The sequence below is a fragment of the Emys orbicularis genome, chromosome 19, assembly GCF_028017835.1.
Source record: "Emys orbicularis isolate rEmyOrb1 chromosome 19, rEmyOrb1.hap1, whole genome shotgun sequence".
NCBI lineage: Eukaryota > Metazoa > Chordata > Testudines > Emydidae > Emys > Emys orbicularis.
Window position 1 is genome coordinate 995,001 of NC_088701.1, and position 24,675 is coordinate 1,019,675.

The 24,675-nt window shown below is 55.7% G+C and overlaps 1 protein-coding gene across 1 annotated transcript; it reads left to right on the top strand.

The window, feature by feature from the left end:
* Positions 1-260: 260 nt before the first annotated feature.
* Positions 261-10,567, top strand: ICAM1 (intercellular adhesion molecule 1). Its single transcript, XM_065419609.1, has 7 exons — positions 261-432; positions 482-754; positions 1,286-1,603; positions 6,029-6,310; positions 7,247-7,525; positions 9,368-9,610; positions 10,359-10,567. Exons 1-7 carry the CDS (start codon positions 261-263, stop codon positions 10,565-10,567), a joined length of 1,776 nt encoding a protein of 591 aa, XP_065275681.1.
* The last annotated feature ends 14,108 nt before the right edge of the window (positions 10,568-24,675 follow it).

Below are 24,675 nucleotides of genomic sequence, written 5' to 3' on the forward strand. Positions count from 1 at the left end.
AGAGAGAGAGACCGTTGGCACCTGCGGCGAAGGGCTGCTGGGAGCAGTGGGCTGGGTGGGGATATTTTCCTGGGTCCCTGCAGAACCAGCCCCGGCCGAGCTCCTCCTGCCCTGGGAAAGGTGCCTCGTTAGCACCACGTGGTTCTCTGGAAAGTGCTTCCCCGTCGCTCCAGCCCTCCACTGCGCCTGGGGCCGGGAGCGAACCGAACCCGGGACTTTCCAAAGCCAAGGTGACGCTGTGGCCGTCGCTCGCCCGGCGCATGGCAAAGAGCAGCAGCTGGGTGCAGCCCCCCTCGGGCCGCAGCGCAGACCGCCCGGCCCTGTCCAGCCAAAACAGCCTGCGCCTCGCCAAGGAGTGGTCCCCGCCAGGGAAAGGGGCTTCCAGGGCTGAGCTCACCCACTTGGGCTGTGGGTCTCGCATGCTGCTTTGCCGTGAGTGTGCCCCAGGGGAGCAGCGTGACAGGGGTGTTTGCTGTTTCAGGGGCCGCGCAGGGCTCGTTTGAGGTGAGCGTTTCGCCGGAAGCTGCCGTGGTGGAGCACGGAGGGTCCGTCTGGATAAACTGCAGTACCACGTGCCGGGATCCTGGTGCCAAGGGCGGTGTGGAGACCTCGCTCACCAAAACCAATAGTAAAAGTGGAGCCGGGTGGGAGGCCGTTCTCCTAACCAATATCAAGGAGTGGGTGTCGTCCCCTCAGTGCTACTTCATCTGCGGTGGAAATACGATGGTGGCGTATGCAAACATCTCCGCTTACCGTAAGTGCTGCAGGCTCCCAGCTGCAGTGGGTCTGGGGGGGCTTTTGTGCCACTGACACTTTCTGGTGCAGGGTAGAGCTAGAGAAAGGGAAAAGTCGCTGGCAGAACTAGGGTACAAAGCTGTGCTCTGGCCCTAGGGCAGGGGACTGGCTGGCTCAGGGGGCAGAGAATGGGACACGGGCCTTTCCCCTCTGGGGACACTGGCTCTGCTCCATTAAGCCAGGCAGCACCTGCGTGGAGTTACCCCCTGGCAGCCGTTGGGTGGGAGGAGTTGGTGGGGCTCAGTCCGGCTCCTGGCAGGGCAGGAATCCACATCCCAACCCCCTGCCCCACTTCGAGCCCCTGCCGGCCGGTCAGCGAGACTGAGCCTGGCTCTCGCCGCCAGCAGGGTCGCCTCCGGGGCAGGGCTCAGCCGGCCTGGGGCGCGGGGATGCACCTTCCAGGCTCTTCCCCCAGCGGCGCCTTTCAGCAGCACCCGGGTCTACGGGATCCAATTAACCGACCTGCGGGTGCTTCCCCCTCTGCCTCCAGGGGCGCCAGAGCGGGTGGTGCTGGAGCCGCTCCCCGAGATGGAGCTGGGACAGGCCTATAAGGTGATGTGCCGGGTTCTGAACGTGGCTCCAGTCACACACCTCACCGTGACCCTTCGCCGGGGGGGACAGACCCTGCACACGGAGACCTTCCAAAACCACACCGGGGCCGGACCCGACGACGTCACGGTGATCACGGAGATCACCCCTCAGCGACGGGACCACGGGCAGGAGATCACCTGCCACACAGCCCTGGACCTGACACCGCACGGGCCCCACTTCAAAAACAGCTCCTCTGCGGTGGAACTCAAAGTTTATGGTGAGTTCCCACATGCTCCGTGTACCATACACACCGTTCCGTGCACCAGAGACACGCTCCATGCACCAGACACACCGCTCCGTGCACCAGAGACACACTTTGTGTGCCAGACACGCCGCTCTGGGGGCTGGTAGTTCAGGGGACACAGGGGCTTTGCCTGACTGTCCAGCTCCTTGCACCCCCTGCCGACATTCACCCCCCCACAAACGGGCACCAAATGCTCCCTGGCCAGGATGGATTCCCTGCTGTCCTGGGCCTGTCGATGCCGGTCCCAGGTTGGGGGCTGAGATCTGTTCTCCCAGGTGGCCGAGATGTCCAGGGCGACCCCTTTGGGAGCTCCCCTAACGCAGACTGATGCATCTCCTGCTATTTACACAACTACAGCGTGAGGTCCCTGCACCCTGTTTGCGAGTCCCCCCAGCCCCACCAGGCCCAGCTGGGGCTGGCTTCCGACACGCAGAACACGGTGAAAATAACAGGAGTACTTGTGGCACCTTAGAGACTAACAAATTTATTAGAGCATAAGCTTTCGTGGGCTACAACCCACTTCTTCGGATGCATATAGAGTGAACCATATATTGAGGAGATATATATACACACACATACAGAGAGCATGAACAGGTCGGAGTTGTCTTACCAACTCTGAGAGGCCAATTAAGTAAGAGAAAAAAAACTTTTGAAGTGATAATCAAGATGGCTCAGTACAGACAGTTTGATAAGAAGCAAGTGTGAAAATACTTACAAGGGGAGATAGATTCAATGTTTGTAATGGCTCAGCCATTCCCAATCCCTATTTAGCCCTGAGTTGATTGTGTCTAGTTTGCATATCAATTCCAGCTCAGCAGTCTCTCCTTGGAGTCTGTTTTTGAAGTTTTTCTGTTTTAAGATAGCCACCCGCAGGTCTGCCAAAGAATGGCCAGACAGGTTAAAGTGTTCTCCCACTGGTTTTTGAGTATTATGATTCCTGATGTCAGATTTGTGTCCATTAATTCTTTTGCGTAGAGACTGTCCGGTTTGGCCAATGTACATGGCAGAGGGGCATTGCTGGCACATGATGGCATATATCACATTGGTAGATGTGCAGGTGAACGAGCCACCGATGGTATGGCTGATGTGATTAGGCCCTATGATGGTGTCACTTGAATAGATATGTGGACAGAGTTGGCATCGGGCTTTGTTACAAGGATAGGTTCCTGGGTCAGTGTTTTTGTTCAGTGATGTGTGGTTGCTGGTGAGTATTTGCTTTAGGTTGGGGGGTTGTCTGTAAGCGAGGACAGGTCTGTCTCCCAAGATCTGTGAGAGTAAAGGATCATCTTTCAGGATAGGTTGTAGATCTCTGATGATGCGCTGGAGAGGTTTTAGTTGGGGGCTGAAGGTGACAGCTAGTGGTGTTCTGTTATTTTCTTTGTTGGCCCTGTCTTGTAGGAGGTGACTTCTGGGTACTCGTCTGGCTCTGTCAATCTGTTTTTTCACTTCAGCAGGTGGGTATTGTAGTTTTAAGAATGCTTGATAGAGATCTTGTAGGTGCTTGTCTCTATCTGAGGGATTGGAGCAAATGCGGTTATATCTTAGAGCTTGGCTGTAGACAATGGATCGTGTGGTGTGTCCTGGATGGAAGCTGGAGGCATGTAGGTAAGTGTAGCGGTCAGTAGGTTTCCGGTACAGGGTGGTATTTATGTGACCATCGCTTATTAGCACAGTAGTGTCCAGGAAATGGACCGCTTGTGTGGATTGATCTAGGCTGAGGTTGATGGTGGGATGGAAATTATTGAAATCATGGTGGAATTCCTCAAGGGCTTCTTTTCCATGGGTCCAGATGATGAAGATGTCATCAATGTAGCGCAAGTAGAGTAGGGGCGTTAGGGGACGAGAGCTAAGGAAGCGTTGTTCTAAGTCAGCCATAAAAATGTTGGCATACTGCGGGGCCATGCGGGTACCCATAGCAGTGCCGCTGACTTGAAGGTATATATTGTCCCCAAATGTGAAATAGTTGTGGGTGAGGACAAAGTCACAGAGTTCAGCCACCAGGTTAGCTGTGACATTATCGGGGATACTGTTCCTGATAGCTTGTAGTCCATCTGTGTGTGGAATATTGGTGTAGAGGGCTTCTACGTCCATAGTGGCCAGGATGGTGTTTTCTGGAAGATCACCGATGGATTCTAGTTTCCTCAGGAAGTCAGTAGTATCTCGAAGATAGCTAGGAGTGCTGGTAGCGTAGGGTCTGAGGAGAGAGTCCACATAACCAGACAAGCCTGATGTTAGGGTGCCAATGCCTGAGATGATGGGGCGTCCAGGATTTCCAGGTTTATGGATCTTGGGTAGCAAATAGAATGTCCCTGGTCGGGGTTCTAGGCATGTGTCTGTACAGATTTGTTCCTGTGCTTTGTCAGGGAGTTTTTTTAGCAGATGGTGTAGTTTCTTTAGGTAATCCTCAGTGGGATCAGAGGATAATGGCCTGTAGAATGTGGTGTTAGAGAGCTGTCTAGCAGCCTCTTGGTCATATTCCAATTTATTCATGATGACGACAGCACCTCCTTTGTCAGCCTTTTTGATAATGATGTCATGGTTGTTTCTGAGGCTGTAGATGGCGTTGTGTTCAGCATGGCTGAGGTTATGGGGCAAGTGATGTTGCTTATCCACAATTTCAGCCTTTGCACGTTGACGGAAGCAATCTATGTAGAAATCCAGTCTGTTGTTTCGACCGTCCGGAGGAGTCCACGCAGAATCCTTTTGTTTGTAGTGCTGGTAGGGGGGATTCTGTGGGTTAGTATGCTGTTCAGAGGTATGTTGGAAATATTCTTTGAGTCGGAGACGTCGAAAGTAGGATTCTAGGTCACCGCAGAACTGTATCAAGTTCGTGGGTCTGGAGGGACAAAAGGAGAGGCCCCGAGATAGGACAGACTCTTCTGCTGGGCTAAGAGTATAGCTGGAAAGGTTAACAATATTGCTGGGTGGGTTAAGGGAACTACTGTTGTGGCTCCTTGTGGCATGTAGCAGTTTAGATAGTTTAGTGTCCTTTTTCCTTTGTAGAGAGGCAAAGTTTGTCTTGTAAATGGCTTGTCTAGTTTTTGTAAAGTCTATCCATGAGGAAGTTTGTGTGGAAGGTTGGTTTCTTATGAGAGTATCCAGTTTTGAGAGCTCATTCTTAATCTTTCCCTGTTTGTTGTATAGGATGCTGATCAGGTGGTTTCGCAGCCCGTGGAGGGGTCACAGCGATTTAAAGGGATGCCACCCATCTCCCATGCCTTACATAGAGGGGGGACGGGTAGTCACATGGCCAAAGTGCCGGGGGTGCGGGCCAAGGTACTGTCTGAGCCCAGGGTGCGGCCCCACGCCCACCCGTCAGAGGGAGGGTACCTAGGGGGTGGGTTGTCTCACCCCCACAGCACCCAGTCGCTGTGAGGCTGGGCCTCGTGCGGCGTCAGGCTCCTTCTTCCCCTTCGGGGTGATGGTTTCTTCCCCTTTTTCAACCTTCCCCTCCAGGTGCCTCGTCCCCTTTGGGGCCTGGCCTGGCGGGAGCAGAGGAGGGCAGAGCACTCTCGGGGCTGCTACGGGGCTTTGGTGAGAGCAGGGTGTGGAACGGGGCCAGGAAGGGCAGTGATGGGTCCATCAGCTGGGGGCGGGGTATGGGGATGGAGGGAGAAGTGTGTGTGTGCGGTTTGGGGCTGGATAGGAAGATAGAGGGGTGCAGTCTGGGCAGGGGATGGACAGACAGCTGGAGGGGACAGTGGGGAGATAGAGAGACACGAGATGGGGCTAGAAGACTGGGGCGGGGGACAGCACGGGGCTGGATAAACAGGTTGGTAGTTAGATCGGGAGCAAACTGCATCTCAGCCCCAGTTGTCGCCGCATCTCTGGATTTCCTCGCTGCGTCTGTCACGGAGTGTGGGGGGACACAAGGCCCTGTACCCCTGGCTTCCTGCGATTCACCATGACTCTCAGCCAGCCAGTAAAGCAGAAGGTTTATTTAGACGACAGGAACACGGCCCAAGACAGGTCTTGCAGGTACAGACATCAGGACCCCCTTAGTTTGGTCCATCTAGGGGCCCCAGGGACACCACAGCCCCATTGGGGGGCAGAGCCCCGTCTGGGGCCCCCTCCATTTCACCAGCCAGCTCCAAAACTCTAACTCCCTCCAGCGTCTCTCACTCAGCCTCCCCCCGGCTCCTCCCCCAGCCTTTGTCCATTTCCCGGGCAGAGGTGTCACCTGGCTCCAGCCCCTTCCTGGGTTCTCACGTTACATGCTCAGGTATCCTCCCTTAAGGCCAGTCTCCCATCCCCCCCTGCAGACCGTCCCAGCCAACCTCCCCACTCAGCATTCAAAGACCACATTAAGAACAGTCCCAGTTCTTCACAGGGTCCCAAGTGGCTCCCTTTGCTGATGTTTTCCTCATGCCCCGCGGTGGTTTTTCTCGCCCGCTGCAGATCTCCCGGAGAAGCCCCAGCTCCAAACCTCCCTCTATATCGAGGTGGGCACCAGGGCGACCGCCCGCTGTAGGGTGGCCGGGGTCTTCCCCGTCGCGGGAGAGGCCCGGTTCAACCTGTCCTTTGGGGGAGAAAGCCTGAACTTCACCGTCACCACGTCGGGCGACACGGCCACCGCCCAGGGCGAGGTTCGGTCCCCGTCCCCGGGACAGCACCAGCTGACGTGCATCGTGTCCGTGGGGCCCGTGTCCAGAGCCGCAGGGCAGAGCATTCTCGTTTACCGTGAGTGTCTGGGGGGCTCCCGGCCTGCCCAGATTTCGGGGGCTCGGGGGCTCGGCGGGGGACGTCGGCACTGTGGGCCGGGCTGGCGCGGAGGCTGGGCAGATCTCTGTGGGTTCAGCCTCCGCGGGGGCTGGTTTCAGTTCACGTCGGTTCCTCCCCCTGGACTTTCCATCTGAGTTTTCAGGCTGAAACTCGCCCCAAGCCCAGAGCAGAACTCAGCCCCCCCGGCCCGATTTCCCACGGGTCCCCCCGCACCAGATCCCCTCCCTGCTCCCACGCCCAGTCCTAGCCTGGCCTGGGACTCGTCCCCCGACACCCCTCTGTGGGGCTCTGACCTGGCTCCCCTCCCACACAGGCGCTCCACTGAGCCGGGGTGCTCCCAACAAACCAGTCTGTCATCGCGGCTGAGCGGCTGCGTAGCCCAGGCCAGGGAATTCCTCCCAGCGGCTCCAGAGAGCCAGAGCCGCGCTGGGCTGGAAGGGAGCGGGCGAGGCCACCGAGCCCCCCCCCCCGGCCATGCGGAGACCGGGGGTCAGTCTGCCCCTGGCCCGGCCTGCCCCACTAGGGAGAGGCAGGTTCGTACCCTGATGCAGGGCATGAGGAGCGGGCGCTGCCAGAGAATGGAGCCCTCGCCGGCCAGAGCTGGAGGGGAGAGGCGGGGGGAGCCATGGGGATTTAGGTACCAGTCCATGCGTGGAGCAACCTGCGGGAGGAATTTGGGCCCAGGTACTCAAAGGTACTTAGGTGCCTAACTCCCATGGGATCTGTGCCTAACTCCCTTTGGGGTCTGGGTGTTAACTTGAACGGGCCATGTTTATCTAGCCCCCCGCTGGCTTCGACCATCTCACCCGTCCGGTCTCGAGCGAAGCGTCCTGCCGGGGAGCCAGCGTGCGGCTCCTCGGATGGGATCAGCAGCTCTGTCCTGGTCCCTTGCAGGTCTCCCTGAGCCCGTCCTGGAGGTAACCGAGTCCCGGACCCTCGTTAACAGCAGCGTGACCGTTACGTGCCGTTCTCCTGAGGCCGACCCCCCGGGCGTCCTGCTCCAGCTCAGAGAGGCCGAGCGAGGCCTGGTCTCCAGCGCCCCCGCCCAGCCCCATGTGCAGTTCCAGCTGACGGCTGGCGAGGAAGACGACGGGAGGGAGTTCACCTGTGAAGCAAGGCCTGGCTCCGGCATCCCCGCCGTGAAACGCACGTCTGCCAGGCTCACTGTCCTCTGTGAGTAGAGGGGCCGCGGCTCTGTCTTAGGTGCTGCTCCAGCCCCGGCCCCACCGGCCACGCTCTGCGCTCACCCCTGTCACGGAGTGTGGGGGAGTCAGGGCCCGGCACCCCTCTTCCTGGGATTCACCATGACTCTCAGCCAGCCAGTAAAACGGAAGGTTTAGTGGACAGTAGGAACGCAGTCTACAGCAGAGCTTGTAGGTACAACCGGGACCCCTCAGTCAAGTCCTTCTGGGGGGTTTAGGGAGCTTAGACCCCAGCTTGGGGTTCCCTGCGTTGCACCACCCAGCCCAAACTGAAACTAACAACTCCTCCTGCAGCTCTCTCCCCCCTCCCCTCTGCTCCTCCTCTCCTTTGTCCAGTCTCCCGGGCAGGTGTCACTTCTCCCAACCCCCCTCCTGGCTCAGGTAGTTTCCCTCCCATCCCCAATGTCACTCCCCTGCAACATTCCCAGGTCAAATCCGCCCCCTCCCTGCTCTGTCACAGCCCCCCTGCAGTCAGGAAGCAACGCCCCCTTTTCACAGCTGGCAGCTGAGCCCCCAGAGCCTCAGCCAAGGACTCGAACCCAGGGCTCCTGGCCCATCCTCCCACTCCACTCCCACAAGCTTTTCTTCCGACGCACTCGGCTGGGACAGGTTTCAGAGTCGCAGCCGAGTTAGTCTGTATCCGCAAAAAGAACAGGAGTGCTTGTGGCACCTTAGAGACTAACACATTTATTAGAGCATAAGCTTTCGTGGGCTACAGCCCACTTCTTCAGATGCATGTAGTGAAAAATACAGAAGGAAGATCTAGATCTAGATCTATACACAGGGAACATGAAACAATGGGTGTTACCATACACATTATAAGGAGAGTGATCAGTTAAGGTGAGCTGTTGTCAGCAGGAGAGAAAAATAACTGTTTGTGGTGGTAATGAAAACGACCCATTTCCAGCACTTGACAAGGAGATATAAGGAACTGGGGGGGGGGGGGGGCGAGATAAGCATGGGGAAATAGTTTTACTTTGTTCCTTATATCTCCTTGTCAAGTGCTGGAAATGGGCCATTTTCATTACCACCACAAACAGTTATTTTTCTCCCCTGCTGACAACAGCTCACCTTAACTGATCACTCTCCTTATAATGTGTATGGTAACACCCATTGTTTCATGTTCCCTGTGTATATATATATATTATATATATCTTCCTTCTGTATTTTCCACTACATGCATCCGATGAAGTGGGCTGCAGCCCACGAAAGCTTATGCTACAATAAATTTGTTAGTCTCTAATTCTTCTTTCGGCTGAGAGAGTGACTCTCTTGTGCCTGCGACCTAGGGCGGCCATTCCTGTGCAGCAGCGGCCAGAGAAATGCACTGGGTCCAATCAGTTCTTAGCATTAGGGTATCAGGGCCCCGTCGCACCGGGCGCTGCCCAGACCCCAGCCGAGATCAGGGCCCCGTCGCACCGGGCGCTGCACAGATACAGTCCTGCCTCAGGGAATGTTCCCAGGCTAATGAGACAGGAGGAATCCCTGGCCCCATTTTACAGATGGGGAACCTGAGGCCTTCTCGTGACTTTATCAGGCTTTGGCTCAGATCCAGGTCACACCGGGCAGCCATGGCAGAGGCAGGGCTTGACCCCAGAGCTCCCAAGCCCAGGCTGTTGCCTTGCACGCCGGGCCCCCTGTGCTGCCCCAGAGCAAGGCCTGCTGGCGCCAGGCAGGGCAGTGGGGGGAGCCCAGCGAGGAGGCGCCTGTGGCAGGGGAGAGCCACCGGCCTTGGCAGCAGCCCTGGGGGTGGGCAGGAGATGGGGCTACACAGCCCTGGGCAGCGTAACCAACCGCCCCCTCTCGCTTCCAGACGGGCCCAGGATGGACGACTCCGGCTGCCCCAGGGAGTGGATCTGGAAGGAGGAGACGGAGCAAACCTTCTCCTGCCTGGCCCGGGGGAACCCAGCGCCAGACGTGGTGTGCACGAAGGACGGGGTGCCCGTCAGCATCGGGGTGCAGCGGCAGGTCAGAAGAGAGGACGCCGGGACCTACCACTGCAAAGCATCCAACGCGCACGGCTCGGCCAGCCGGGATGTGACCGTCCAGGTGGAGTGTAAGTGGCCTTTGGTGGATACTCCAGCAGGCGACCGGGAGGGTGGGCGTGCAAATGCGACAAAGGGATTTAGGAGCACAAGTGAATGGGTCTCAGGTAAAATCCCATTGACTTTCCATGGGATTTAGAAGCCCAAACGCCCCCCAAAGCCGCGGGGGCTCAGTACGGGGATCTGGGCTGCCATTCTCTGGCCTGGCGTCCTGCTGGAGGTCAGACTGGCAGGCCCAGTGATCCCATCTGGCTGTTCCATCGGTGTGGCTTGTGCTCCACAGGCTCGGCCAGGGCACAGCCCACCGCCCCCAGGCTCAGGGGGTGCGTCCTGACATCACTCCCACCCCGGAGCGAGCGGGGATGGGTCCAGCGTCCTCCAGCCTAGCGGTTTTCAGGTTCATCTCTGTCCCAACTCGTCCTCCTACTAATTATGAGTAATATGACAGAACACCAACCGAGATCAGGGCCCCGTCGCGCCAGGTGCTGCCCAGACCCCGGCCGAGATCAGGGCCCCGTCACGCCGGGCGCTGCCCCGACACAGCGTGAGAGACAGTCCCTGCCCCAGAGAGCTCACCATCTAACCAGGCAAAGAGTGGAAGGGGAAACTGAGGCACTGAGCGGGTGAGGTACTTACCCAAGACCAGTGGCTGAGGGGAGTAGAACCCAGGTGTCCTGAGTCCCAGTCCGCTGCCCCCTGCCCTACCCATGAGTCTGAACCAGCTCTTAGCCCTCCTCAACCTCGCTCCTTCTTTAACAGATCTCAACATCCTGGTGTTGGCACTGGGGCTGGTAGGTGTGTTTGCTGCTCTGACCGGACTAGGCGTGGGGGGCTACATGTACTACCGCTCCACGAGAATCCGAAAATACCGGCTCAAACAGCAGCAGGCCAAGCAGGGGAAGCCGGCCGAGCAGATGAGCCTGAACGGGGCCGTACAGAACACACCTGAACTGGAGCCCAGCGTCTAGGCCTGGAGTGCAGGGCCCGGAGCCCTGGGGCTCCTCGCTGCTGCTTTTCCCCTTCGCCCCCGGGGAGCCCCTGTTAACCCTTGGGATGCTGGGCAATGCCAAGAGCCTGGCGGTTCATGGCCTCGGGGCTGGCAGCACGGGGCCCTCCCATGCACACACCAGCTGCTCTCCGGAGAGCAAGGATCAGAGGGAGGGAGGCCTCCGGAGCGGGGCAGACACCCCCAGGACGTCCAGGGCTGGAATCTCCCATGTCCTTGGCCGGAAGGACGTCTGGCTGCAGCTGAGCTCTGCCCCGCTGGGGAAGCAGGTGGCTGGGAGACCCCAGGCCCAGCAGGAAACGCCTGTAACACTAAAGTCGGAACAGTTGTGCCGGGAGGGGAACGGCGTTAACGGCCGCCTCTAACCACTTCTCCTAGCGATGGGGAAGGCGCCTCCGAGCCGCACACCAGCTCTGCCCCAGCTGGGGAGGCGGCCGCCCGGGGCACGTGCGACGGACCCACGGGATCACTGTGAAAACGGTTCGACACTAACCAGACGGGCTTTGGGATCGCCGGGTCTGTGCAACGGAGACGGGCCGTGGGGTCCGTTACTCGGATCAGCTGAATCACAAGACGCTACGTCCCCCCTCCACCATATCCCTGGCGATGGAGCGGACTCAGGGATACCAGGTCTCCCCCGCCTGTGGGGCTGAGCTGGGCGCGGCGTGGCAGGGACCAGGGTCTGCGCTCCACGGCCCGGTATGGGGGGTGTCAATGACGTTATTAACTGGAAGCGAAAGCCCCCAGTCTGTGTGAAGAGAGCGTAAGGGAGAGACTCGGGCAGGGGGCGAAGGGAACTGTTCGTATGTTACAGGCAAACGGTGGTAAATTCCCCTTCGGGACTTTTCCGACCCTGCGGGGGGGCTGGGGAGCAGCTGGCCCTGGAGGCGTCAGAGTTAAAGGGCCGGTGTCATTTGCAGAGCGTGTCTCGGGGCCGGGATTGCCAGAGCCCGGCGCATTGGGGGGGCACGAAGGAGCTCTCTGGCCAAGCCAGCTGTTCTCGGGGCACCTCGCTGGGGGCTGGCTCTGGGGAATTCCCCCCCAAGGGAGGGGGCTGAGCCCCTGGGACAGTTCAGCCTTTCAGCGCGTCACCCCTGTGCTGAGGCCAGCAGGTCAGACCCGGGGCAGAGAACAGGAGAGACCAGCCCTGGAGCTTTGCCATGCATGGAACTGATCAGGGGCCCTGTGCTGGGGTGATCCAGGCCCCACGCTGCAGAGGAAGGTGGAAAAGCCCCCAGGGTTCCCGCCACGCTGCCCTGGGGGGAAATTCCCTCCCTAGCCCCCTCTGACGCCCAGTTTGTACTGGGGTAAGTAACGGCACAAGCTGCAAGGCAGAGGCCCGGCTCAGCGACGCCCTGGAGCCCCGGGCGCCTGGCAGCTGCCGCACTGCGAATCAGAAGCAGCGCAGAGGCATGGGGCGATGGGAGCTTTGCCGACTGGGGAGATTGTCACCCGGGTCGAGCCAGGAGCTAAAATCACGGAGAACCGAGCGCGGGTCGGCTAACGAGAACGAGGCTGTAAAGTGCCAAGGGGGCTGGTCCTGCTGGTGCAAATAAAGGATGTAAATATTGTCAGTGTGACCCGCCAGCTCTCCGTGCGGTTACTGGGGCGGGTGGCCGGAGCTGATCAGAACAGTACTCCTGGCACCCGCGCAAGAGTGACCCTTAACTGCTCGCATTACACAGAGCCCACAGCCGAGATCAGGGCCCCCTCGCGCCAAGCGCTGCCCAGACCCCCACCGAGATCAGGCCCCGTCGCGCCGGGCGCTGCCCCAACCTGGCTGATATCGAGGATCTATCGTGCTCAGTTCCTCAGTGACCCCAACCAGGAGCAGGGTCATGTTGTGCTGGGCGCTGCAGAGACGCACCGTGCGGGACAGTCCCTGCTTCACAGGCCTCACAATCGAACTAAAGAAGGGGCATCAGGGGAAACTGAGGCACGGAGAGGCGCAAGTACTTGTCCAAGGTCACCGGCAGAGCCCATAATAGCCCCCCCCGCCCCTCTCCTGGCTCAGTCGCTTTTCGCCACCATACCGCACTGTACGCACCAGCAGTACCCCCTAGTGGTGGCACGGGCAGCTGCACCCCATGCCTGAGAGATTGTAAAACTTAACAGCCCCCTTGTGTGGCTCACGCCCTGCCCGGGTCCTGGTTAGACTGAACGCATGGTGCCCATGGCCCCCTGTACAGCTGCCCCCAGCCCCACTCCATCCCTCCTGTGCCACCCGCACTGCCCCTTCTCCCGGGGGACTGGTACCTGTCCTGGGAGTCTGGCGAGACTCCCCGTGACTAGTGCAGAAAGCGACGGCTGCCCAGCGGGGGCAGGAGGGCTCACGCCAGGCAGAGGGCTGCGTCCATAGAGTCTGGCCACTGCAGCAAGAGCGGATTCACCCAGCGTGTTTCACTCCCTGCCCTGCACCACTGTGCTGCTTGCAAACAGCTGCCACGTTCCAGCTCAGAGGTGGATGCATCTCAGTGGTGGGTGAAGTCACTGCACCCAGGAAGGGTTGTCTAGCAGAACGACCTAGTGGTTAGAGCACTAGCCCGGGCCTCAGGACAGGTTCAGTTCCCGTCTCTGCCAGAGCTTCCTGGGTGGCCTGGGCCAAGTCGCTGGGCAGTAGTGGGATAACAGCCCTGCCCTGGCTCCCAGGGGCGCTATGGGGAGAGGGTGGGGGAGCTGCCTGGGGGCTAGAGCAGGGCGGTAGCTCTGAGCCCAAATTCAGTGTCCAAGGGCATTGCCATGAAGGTACTAAAGCATCCAGCGGCTCGGGTGAGATCCAGAGCCACACAGAGCGTTCGCTGGCACACTCCCTCCCAGGCTAGCAGGGAGCTGGTCCCAGCACACACATGCGTGCACACACAGAGGTGTACACACACACACAGACACGTACACAGATGCGCACACACAGAGGTGTACGCACACACACACACGCAGAGGTGTATACACACACAGACACGTACACACAAACGCACACACACACATGCAGCCGTTGCGGGGAGGAAGCAGCAGCTGGGGAGGAAATGAAAGTGAAAGGCGCATTGCCTGCCTGCTCTGCCAGCCGCAGCCCTGGGGGGCCAAGCCAGACAAAGTGCGGGGGGGGGGGGGGGGGTCTGGGCCATGAGATACACACTTGCCAGCACAGCCCTGAGCCTCTCAGAGCCAGGACATGGCTGGGACAACCGAGCACTGGAGGGGAGGGGAGGGTGGGGTGGGGTGGACAAAGGGGAGGGGAATGGGCTCTGGGCAGGGCCAGTTAGGAGATGGGCCCCCAGTGGGGAGCAGGTTTAACCCCCCCAGCTGAGCAGTTAAACCAGCCGTCGTGGTGCCAGGCGTTGCCTGATTTAGGAGGTTAATAATATGAATTTGGATAGTGGGTTTTAGGCTGGCCAGTCTGTTTGATTAGAAGATAATAAGGTTCTTGTCCCAAATCAGGCTCCACATAATTTACAAAGGGCCCTCGGGGGGATGACAGGAAGCTCCCACTGAGACCGATATATCCTTAAAGACTTTTTATTAAGAGAAATGAAATATCTAAATGGTAATTAAATGGTAGAATAATCAGCGTTGCACAGTTACAATTGTATTGCTGCTAGTCAAAATATCCAGATGGTGTTATAGGCTACAAAGCTTTGGTTAACATACTCACCCCCTTCCCTGATAACCTGGTGGGGAGAGACACAGGACCAGCCTCATCTCAGCGGTTCAGGTTCCTCAACTCTTGAGTGAGAGGGGCAGAGCTTAGAAGAAGCTGGAGCTAAGAGCAATCGGAGCAAACTTCGAGTTTACTTAACTAACAAACTCAAAATTAAAACCTAATACACAAAAGCTTAGGGAACCCAAGCTTAGCCTAGTCCCCTCGGAACTTAGAAAGTTCTAAGAAAAACAAGCAAAGGCTCCCTAGCCAGGCCCTTTGTATGGGCACAGGTGCCTGGACCCTCCTTCTATGCCCAACCTTCATTTCTCACCCACAAAAATGTTAGGGTCACGTACTCCATAGGCTGGTCTGTTTGTGCGTATTGATGACGTGTACATACATATTAATGACATTAGCTCATACACACACATATGTTCTCCCAGTTATTTCGGTTCTTTCCTGGTGGTGCACCTGTTAAGTCTGAGGGTACAGACTTGGAAACCCCCTATGCCATTCTACCATTATCTATCTATCTGGGGGAAAGGCCCCAGACATAGATGCTAACTTTGCCTGAGCTCAACATACAGGGTCTGGCCTGTAGGTCCCTTGCATTACAGCCGAACTCACTTTAATATAAATCTATAAACCTGTTACAATAAACCAAATACTTAAACGATAAGAAAAGATAGATCTATGCAAGCAAGCAGGTTAATCCTATAGGCTACATGCCCCCCTTTGACGGGGTGGTTTGCAGCAAAGAACCCCGTCACATAGGTACAGATGCAGGTGGTTAAGTATCTGTGGGGACAGTTTTAACGCCATTTTCCCTCAGTCGGGGTGGAGGAAGGTGATTATAAAGATGGTATTCTGGACCCTGGCATGTTTCTGGAGTGGGCGCCACATATACATATTCATTATCCTTAACATTTGGTGCCCATGTAGGTCTCTGCTTGGGCTTGTTAGATAGTTCAGTGGTTTGAGCGTTAGCCCCCTCAATGTAGGGTTGTGAGTTCAATCCTTGAGGGGGCCATTTAGGGATCTGGGGCAAAAATCTGTCTGGGGATTGGTCCTGCTGTGAGCAGGGGGTTGGACTAGATACCTCCTGAGGTCCCTTCCAACCCTGATCTTCTATGCTGCAGGCATCCTAAAACAAAGACAATTAATCCCAATTGCAAATCCTTGGATAATAACCCATCCTTTTAATCCAAATTTTTCCCCGGGCGTCGTTGCAGGTTCATGACCCTCATTCATTAACTGGGTAAGAGCATGTTTGGCTTTGTCCATATTGTTAGTAGTTTGTATGAGGTGGTTCTTCTTACGAGCCAATAATGACTTTAACTGTAACCCTAGTGGGGGAATGTGGACAAGAAAGCTGGGTGTACTTTGGATAGTTAAAGTCTGATAGGCTGGGTTGGACTGGATAATGGTGAGGTTTTCAAAAGTGGGAATAGGGGGAATAGCTTGATTGCCTATTAAAGTGGGTTGCTTTGGAGTAAAACAAAAATTTGGCTCTGTGACAGGCCACTTCAAGGGACCATATTGGTACCTCTTTTGATTGGTAACCATGCAAAAGTGGCTATTTCCAGCATAGGTTGCCCTCTCCATCGGAGTCTTCCACTTGGCCAGCCTCACCAGGCATGCCGATGATGAATTCCGTCATTTCTTTCCCTGCGGTCCACACAGAACAGCGTGTGTCTCAAACACGTTACGCCTACAGCTAGACTGAGGCCCCTTTTCAGAGCAACAGGCCACCTGCGGTACTTTCCAGGTCTGAGCTAGAGTGTGACAGACCCCCAAGGGAGGTGAGTTAATGCGTTCCCTATAGATGTTGTCTTCAAGGGGACCTATATGTAACTGTTGTCCCCTTATTAAAACTCAGTAGGGTGTTTTGGTTGCTAGCTCCCAGTACCAAAAGGAAGGGGGAGGGTCGGTGGGAAATCAGGACCCTGAGACTGACAGTCCCCAGGACCAATGAGGAGAGGCCAATGCTCCAGGTCAGCCTGATTGACAGGGCGGGCAGGCTAATGAGGCAGTCAGGAGGCGGGGGGGAGGGGGTCCCGTCCTCCCTGGGAGCTGGACTTGCCTGGGTCAGACCGAGTGGGGGCGAGCTAAGGGGAGAGCAGGGGCCCACGCGGAGCTGGGGAGCAGAGCCGGGCCGGCCAGAGGGGCCAGAGACGCAGCCCAGGGAACAGGTCAGAGCTGGGAGCAGAGTCACAGAAGCAGCCCAGGGAGCAGACCTGCGCTGGGAGCAGAGCTGCAGCCACAGAGCCGGGGGGGCCAGACAAGCAGCCCAGGGGCTGGAGGCAGAGCCGCAGCAGCAGCGCTGGGGCAGGGTGGAGCTGGAGCCAGAACAGTGGAGCTGGGGCTGGAGCCGGGTGCGGTGAGCAACTGGGGCCAGCCAAGGGGGACCCTGGGCAAAGGGCCCAGTGCAGAAAGACACCCCCAGCCAAGCCAGACTGGCAGGGGGATCTTAACCCGATGAGGGGCTGACGCTGGGAAGAAGGGTCCCACCACCCAAAGCCTGGAGGCGTGTGGCCACCACCAGAGCAAGTGTCCAACCCGCAGCGTCTCTGCAGCACAGCCAGGGCCCGAGAAGGAGCCGGGGACCTACAAGGAACAGCCTGTGACCTGCCCGGACGTTCCAGAGACAGTTTGTGATGTTCCCGGCCACAGAGCAGGGTGATGGGTTTTCCTTCAACCTTTCCCATTTTTCCTTATTCTTTTTAAAATTAATTGCTGATTAAATAAATTGTATTGGCTTTAAATTGTATGAAATGATCCGTGGGTCAGGGAAGCGCCCAGTGCAGAGAGAGTACTCCGGAGTGGGGACACCCTAGCCCCCATCCTAGGTGACTACACAAGGTTGGGGGTCGAGCCCCCCAGGAATCCTGGGCCCAGCCGTGTTGGGGTTAAGAGGACTCTGCCAGACAGGAGGTGGAAGGGGAGCCCTCGAGAGCAGGGAGGGCTTTGGGTAAAGGAAGTGGGAGCGAGGACTCAGATCCTTTCGCTAGCCCATTTCACCGGGGTCGTGTATAAGCCAGGAAAGTTCTCCACAATAGCGGGACCATTCCCCCGCTTACATGTAGAATGGACAGCAGCCAATTGCCTGTACATATCCTTGTTTGGGTCAAACACTGGTAACGAGGCTGAGGCCAATTAGAAAAGAAAAGTGTTGTACAGCCCACCTGGTGGCCAATAGGTACTTTTCACAATTGTCATACTTCAGTTCAATTGGTGACATTAAACATGAGGCATTGGCCACAGATTTTCCCATGCCGCTCTTGTGAAGCCACAGCCGCTAACGCATTAACACTCACCGCTGCCTCCAGACGATCGGGTATCTCAGGATCTGGAGTGATCAACACCGGAGCCTTGACAATGGCCTGTTTCAGCTGGGACCCTGTGTCCGTGTGCTGCTCAGTCCATCTCCATCGGACACTCTTCTTTAACAGTTGCTCCAAGAGACCTGCAATGGAAGCAAAATTGGGAATGAAATCCCTGTGGTCCCAAAAGGGATCTTAAAGCTGTTGGGTCCTGTGGTAAAGGCAATGTTTGGATTGCATCTACTTTCTGTTGCCGGGGTTCTACCCCACTTTGTCAGGTTGGCCATTAGCTGGGCCTTGGCCGGATTGCACGTTAGCCCTGCTTCCTTTAGGATCGGCAGGAGCTCGTCAAGCCTTTCCAGATGCTCCTTCTTGGTCTGTGTTGCTAAACACAGGTCATCTACGGATTGAAACAGAACAGTTGGTTTAGAAAATTGCAATAGTACCTGGGTCATTTGCGCATGGAACAAAGCTGGAGAATTTTGTAGCCCTGGGGTAAACGTGTCCAGGAATATTGGACCCCCTGGAAACTAAATGCAAAACGGTCGTGTGAAACGCGGGCCAATGGTAATGTCCAAACGCTGTTACTGATGTCAAGGACAGTAAATCATACAGCCTCTGAATCAAAGCACTTGATTAGATCTGGCATCTTGGCCACTGTAGGGGCACAAGTGGGTGTGACCTGGTTCAGGCGTCTGTAATCAATTGTGAGATGCCAAGAACCATCTGGTTTCTTCGCAGGCCAAATGGGGGAATTGGCAGTGGAAGTACATCTATGTAGCACTCCCTGTGTCAGTAAAGACTTGACAGTCTTTCCTATGTCTGGGTAAGGATACTGTTGTTACCCCAAAATCTCTGTGTGGAATAATAAGGAGGTGACATATACAACAGGTTCGACTCCTACCAGCATCGATCAGCTGGCAGAATTAGAAATCTGTGTGCCTCCCGCCCGTGTTGCATTGAAATAAAGAACAGAGAGATTATAACCTTAAACAGAAAGAAGATTGATTAAGGGATAGATACAACTGAGGGAAGATTCACTATGGGGAACACTACAAATACCCACAAATAGATTCCAGCAAGGGGGCATAAAGTCCAGGCCCTTAAACTGTCCCTTGGCTAAACTAATAAATGCCCGAAAAACAATTACTGCCTCTCTTCTGGATGCAGATGGAGGACAGCGGCAACAGATGGTCCGTCTCAGGGTCTCTGGGACATCGGAGGATCTGGCTCTCTACTGCCGAAGCAGGAGATCACAGATCTGGGCTGATAGCACCGTCTTCACTGGATCCTTTGGTGGATTACAGGAGTCAGGTACGTATCAGAGTCCTTGACAGACGTTAGTAGCTGAAGTCTTGATCCGATGCCATGCGAAGAACCTGGACGTGGCTGCCTCGATGGTGGACAGCGCCTGCTTCGCCGCTGACCGTCCCTTCTACGCTCTCTGAGGCGCGCATTCCTGCGGCACACTCTGACAGGCCCTGCTCCCAACCGGGTCCAGCCAGTTCTGTGTCCCTCAGGTTCCGGGAGGAAAACAGAGTTTTGGCGGGAAAATGCCATGAAGAAAGGGTCCCTAGATGGAGTTCAAACCCTTCCTATCATATGTGCCATCTTGAATTTCTAAACTCCATTTTGAATTGCAGCAACATTCATAACAGAATCTGACCATGTACCAAAATCACTTTTACACTGTCTTTGGGCTGAAATCTCTCCTCCTTCCACAACAGTAGTGACTGCCAGACCCCCACAATCCTGTCTGTGTTTAGCAAAGGCATCCGCATGCTTGCGAAGTAACGCCTGTAACTCAGACTAGCCACTATTTTGTTCAGATCACACCCCTCAGGTTCAGAGTCCTCCACTGGAGGTATGGTTACTGGTGAATCATCCTTTGCCAGTTCTACAGTAAGACACAACAATTGGTTAAGCGAGGGGTCTCAAAGTCCCAGCCCGCGGGCCAGCTGCGGCCCGAGAACCTCCCCACCACGGCCCTCGGAAACTTTTTAAAAAGTTCTTTCATCCGACCCTCGTGGCTGCCGGCCGAAGGGGGGGCCGGGAGGGGAGCGGGCAGGAGCGAGTCACATGCTCCTCCCCCCAACGTTGCTCCATCCTGCTGCTCCTGGGACCCTCCCTGGGCATTCGCCTCGGGCAGCTCGGCTCCCTGCAAGCGGTTCCCTACCCCTGCTGGTGGAGCTGTGGAGGAGAGACCCATGCTGCCGGCTGTCTGCTGCAGGCACCCCCTCCGCAGCTCCCATTGGCTGGGGGAGAGGGACAGAGATACCATCACTAGTTGCCGGGCAGAGTTAGCCATGGAGGCAGCGTCACTAGTTGCTGGGCAGAGTCAGCCGGAGCAGCATGAGGCCAAGGGAGCGAGGGAAAAGGGTGGTAAACGGGCCGGGAGGTGGCGTGAACACTATCTTCAGTGACGTTATTGGCCCGCTGGGAGGATTTGAGGACTGGCCCTGGCCCTAAGGTAAATTGAGTTTGAGACCCCTGGGTTAACCAAATCAAGAACACATCCCTGTTTGTACAGGAAATCAGTTCCCAATAGGCAATTCCTTGGCTCTGCTAATTTCATCAACGCAAAGGTCTGAACCTTTCTAACGTGACCTATCTGTACTTCAATGGGATAGGAAGTGTGGTAACAACCTGATTGCTTGCAAAAGTTGAAAGTGTTTTCATACGCCCTGATGTCAGAGAAGAGGCTCTAGGATCCTCGACATGGATAATGCTAATTGCTGCCCCAGTATTTATAATACAATTCCTGGGGCGGCCCCCCACCACTGCAGATACTCCCGCTTGCAACCCTGCCTAAAGGGGCTATGATTACGCTCGGGGCCGGTTGGCGTCATGCCGAGGAATTTGTAGAGTATGCAGACAAATAATCTCCGGGTTTTCCTTCTATCTCTTCGGAGGCAGCCAACTGGAGGAGGAGAGGCTGTCCACCGGAGAGAAGGCAATGGGTCAACGGAGGCCACCGGACAGTTCGAGGGTGCTGGGCCTCGGCCTTCCATCATCAGCTCATTCACGCGTGCTGGGAGTTCCCGGATATCCCGTCGTTGAGCCTCAAGCGTCTGCTGCATCATTACAACGGAGTCCTCACCTCTGTGGGAAGTGGTGACGTGGATCTCTGCAGGCGTGAATTGTTCTGGGCGGCATCTGAAAAGAAAGGAACACGGTCCCCGGCCCCTACCTGGGGTCCAAACGCATAACCCCGTCGAGGGGCACGCCCACTCGAAGGTCCAGGGTTACTACGTGGGTTAGGGTCATTTTGCCAATGCTGGTTCCTAGGGAATGTAGGAACACCTCGGCCTAACCCTGGGGGTCCCTCAATCCTCACGGTGGGATCAGCTTGTGGTTCCTGAAGTATTGCAACAGAGGCTCCTATTTTAGGGCCTCCCTGAGAATATGCCTTGGCCAGTAAGGCTAATGCCTCCTGCAAAGAAGTGCCGTCAGTTATATGCATGTTAACCGTTTCCTGCAAATGGGGAAGAGAGTTATTGACCAACAAACTAACGTACAGTGGCTCATCTGTTTCCTCTTTCATGTGACTGGGCCATGCTGCCCTTAACCGCAGGTGAAATTGATGTGGGGACTCATTAGGTCTCTGCTTTAGGTTAGACAGGATGGCCACTCCAGCTTTCCCCGGATGCTGATTGTGTTCCAATAGGGCTACGGTGTCTTTAAAAGAGCTCTCTCCTGCCCTAAACTCAGGTGGCAAAGGACTCCCTAATACTCGATTCACTGTGAGTTGTAAGATTTTAACCCAATCTTCCCTTGGGAAGCCAAACACTTTTGCTGTTTCTTGTACACGCGGTGCATGCATTGCGACCGAAGAATCCTCCATCATCCCTACTTGCTTAGCTACCAGATCTAGGGTCTTAATATCTGTAACAACTGCTACAGGGCAATCAGAATTAGAATCTGAGGATCTTCTCTCTGGATCGGGATCTGGGCTTCTATCTGAGCTGGAATCTATAATTTCTATGTTTTGACTTCTCCTACCCAAATCCACATTTTCCTCATCAGAGCGATCAGAACTTTCCTCTGGAAATAATTCTGGATGAGCAGGGTAACTTTCCATAAAACCTCTACGTCCTACACTCAAGGCATCTCCACACTGACGCAGGACGTCTCTCCGTCCGTTAAGATCTGGTGTAGTAGGGTGTTTTACTGGTACACCAGGTGATACCAGCATATACCAAGGGGGTGTAGAGAGTCCACAAAATTCTAGGGACCTAGGCAATGTTGAAGATCACCCAAATGCCAATAAGTGTCCACCCAAAGGGGCTGGGTCTCCTGATCTATATGGTGCCAATGTAACATTGGGTGGAGGAGCTGGAATTACATCCCTTGGTTGTTGTATCTCTCTGTGTTGTAACCTAGAGATTACTACATCACAGGCACTAGCTACTGGTGTCACTTGTGACACCGCATCTTCTAGTCCCTGAACAATCAGTCAGGGCACTTCTCTTCCTCTTCACTATCGGGGCGGACACTAACAGAGGAGAGGATATCTCCTCCCCCTTTGCTCTGCTCATTTCATCCTCTACATTACTAGTCGCCTCCTCTATGATGACACTCAACTCTACCTCCTGTGATGCCACCCTGGGACTTCCTTTTTCTATCTGCAGACTGCTAGTAGCTTCTGCACTGCCAACTCCCTCTCCTGACTCTCCCAGGGCCCCTGAGACTCAATCTCCAACTCCGCTCCTAAAGGTACCGTATCAGCCTGAACTAACTCGCTCGCCTTCCTTCTAGTGATTGGCCCTGCGGGGTTCTCTCTCTCCGTCGGTTCCACCATGCCAATAGGGATGGGAATCAACCGATTCTTTGGCTTCCTCTAACACTTCTGCTATTGCTTCCAACAGCCGACCTCGGTCTGATTTATAGCCGCCCAGCGATTTTAATCTGGCAGCCACTCGCTCCTGCCAACAACGTGCTTCTTCTCCTGCTTCCTGTACCTGGTACCTAGACCGTTCTAATGTTTTCTCTAACTCCTGCTTCTTTTGGAAAAGTACTGACCGCTCCTCTGAACTACATGTAGCCGATCTGTTAAATCCTGAATGACCTTCCTCCCTCATCCAAAGTTTGCTGGGCTTTTCTGAGTAACTCTAATTTTTTATTCAATTCCTTTCCCAGCGAACTACAGGCCACAAGCAGACATTCAAGAGCTATTTCCTTTACCAGTTTAGCCATTTTTTTCTGCTCTGTTCCTACGTCAAACACCTCACTCACAAAAACCCCACGGGTTACAATGCTCAGCGATCATCTCAGTATTCCTCAGCTGTTCTAAACCTTCTCCATGTTCCTGAATGTCTTTTCTGGCAAAGTTTTCTAAAGCCAGACTGCGGGTAACTCTACTCTTGCTCTTGCTCCACTCACCTTAACACGTAACACAGAACTCATTTCAATTCTAGAACTTCACTATTCACTAGCCTATGTGAGAAACTATATAATGAACCCTCTGCTGTTCTTTATTCTGAAACTGAAGGCTCCCTTCACAGAAACCACAGGAAACGACACCTCAAACTGGTTTTTACACTTAGTTCAAAAAGTCCCAAGTAGACGATAGAGGGGTGGGGGGCGCGTTCCCCTCTCTTCCCTCGATGGCTCGTAGCTGATCGAGAGGCCTCTTTTCCCCTGTCGGGACCTGCCAAACAGCTGGGGGAAACTGAGGCAGGCGGATCAGAGGTGCAGCCTGGGAGAGTTGAGGGGACTGAAATAAGGTAGCTCGAACTGTACAAGATCTGAGTTACTGCGGCCTCTTGGCGGCAATTAATACATCGATTTATCAACTCCCCCACCACCACTAGCGTGGGTTTTCAGGCCCGATGCTACTGCTAATATCTTATCGGTACCATTCGTTATAACTTCAACCTTCAACAAAGCCCCTTAAACGCGCGTATCACTTTAAATAATAACAACTGTTACTCTTTATCCTGCAAGATTAAATTCAAAACCTCTAAGCTAAAACTCTAGTCAAACCACAGCACAGAACAGGAAATACTGGGAACGCTGCCAAGAAGCAGTCACAGGAAATCAGGTTCCTGTGCTCTGAAGAGCGAGTGAGTAAGACACAGAATCTTCCTCTCTAACTCTAACTCTTTACTTATGCCTCAGGTGAGATTCTCAGGGGTCTAAAGATGGCTGGAATCCCGGAAAATCCCTGTCAGACACGCCTCGACAGAAGCTGCCGCCGAATTGCCGCCGCCGCGGAAACGCGCGTGCCGCTCTAACGGCACACGGACTGCCCCCGCCGTCTGCGGCGGCAATTTGGCGCGCTGCTTGGGGAGGCAAAAACAGTAGAGCCGGCCCTGGACAGAACCCCAAACCCAGGCAGCATGTGTGGGTTACACAAGCTCGTAAAAATCCGTCCTCCTCCTCAATGTGACACGAGATGAGCCTGATCTCTTGCTCCCCCCCCCCCCCCCAGGTTAGAAATTACATCAACTGGGTTTAATCAGAAACAAAACAAATGTATTAACTACGAGAGCAGATTTTAAGTGGTTCAAGGGGGAGCAAACAGAACAAAGCAGATCACTAAGCAAATGAAACAAAACACACAGACTGAGCTTAGCACACACGATAGGTAGGATACAAATTAGCAAATTCTCACCCTGAGTGATAAACAGACTGGCAGAGTCTTAAGGCAGTGTCCCCCTGTCCCCAGGCGTTGGCCCTGGCTGGGGCTCAGCGCAGCCGGTTGGTGGAAGCCCCCACGGCACTCCCGAGGGCAATGCCCCGAGCTGCAGCCAGAGGTGCCCGTGCTGCGTGGGCAGACGTCCCCATGCGGGCTTTCACCGAGCCGCGTGAGCGCCCGTCACCGTCACGCTGCAGCCCCATGGGCTAGAGCCGCCCCTGGAATTACCCAGGTCCCGACGGGCACAGCCCTGCTGCCACGGCTTCCCCACTGGGGCGCCCGCAAGAGCTGCAGCAAAGCTGGCTCGGGTACGGCTCCGTGTCATGCGGGCGCACCCCGGGGCAGGGCAGCCAGAGGCGGGCGCGAGGGACGGCGAGGTAGCTCCGCGCCCAGGGCAGTCAGCCGGCTGAGGGCTCCCTGGGACGTCCCCTTATCTCACCCAGCAGACGCTCCGCATGCCCTCCTCCCGGGCT

What these genes read in the sequence shown, in the direction of transcription:
- ICAM1 (XM_065419609.1), top strand. Translation starts at nt 261, where the DNA reads ATGGCAAAGAGCAGCAGCTGGGTGCAGCCCCCCTCGGGCCGCAGCGCA. An exon ending in GCAGAGCATTCTCGTTTACC is followed by an intron (nt 6,311 to 7,246) that starts GTGAGTGTCTGG and finishes GGTCCCTTGCAG; the next exon opens with GTCTCCCTGAGCCCGTCCTG. An exon ending in TGCCAGGCTCACTGTCCTCT is followed by an intron (nt 7,526 to 9,367) that starts GTGAGTAGAGGG and finishes TCTCGCTTCCAG; the next exon opens with ACGGGCCCAGGATGGACGAC.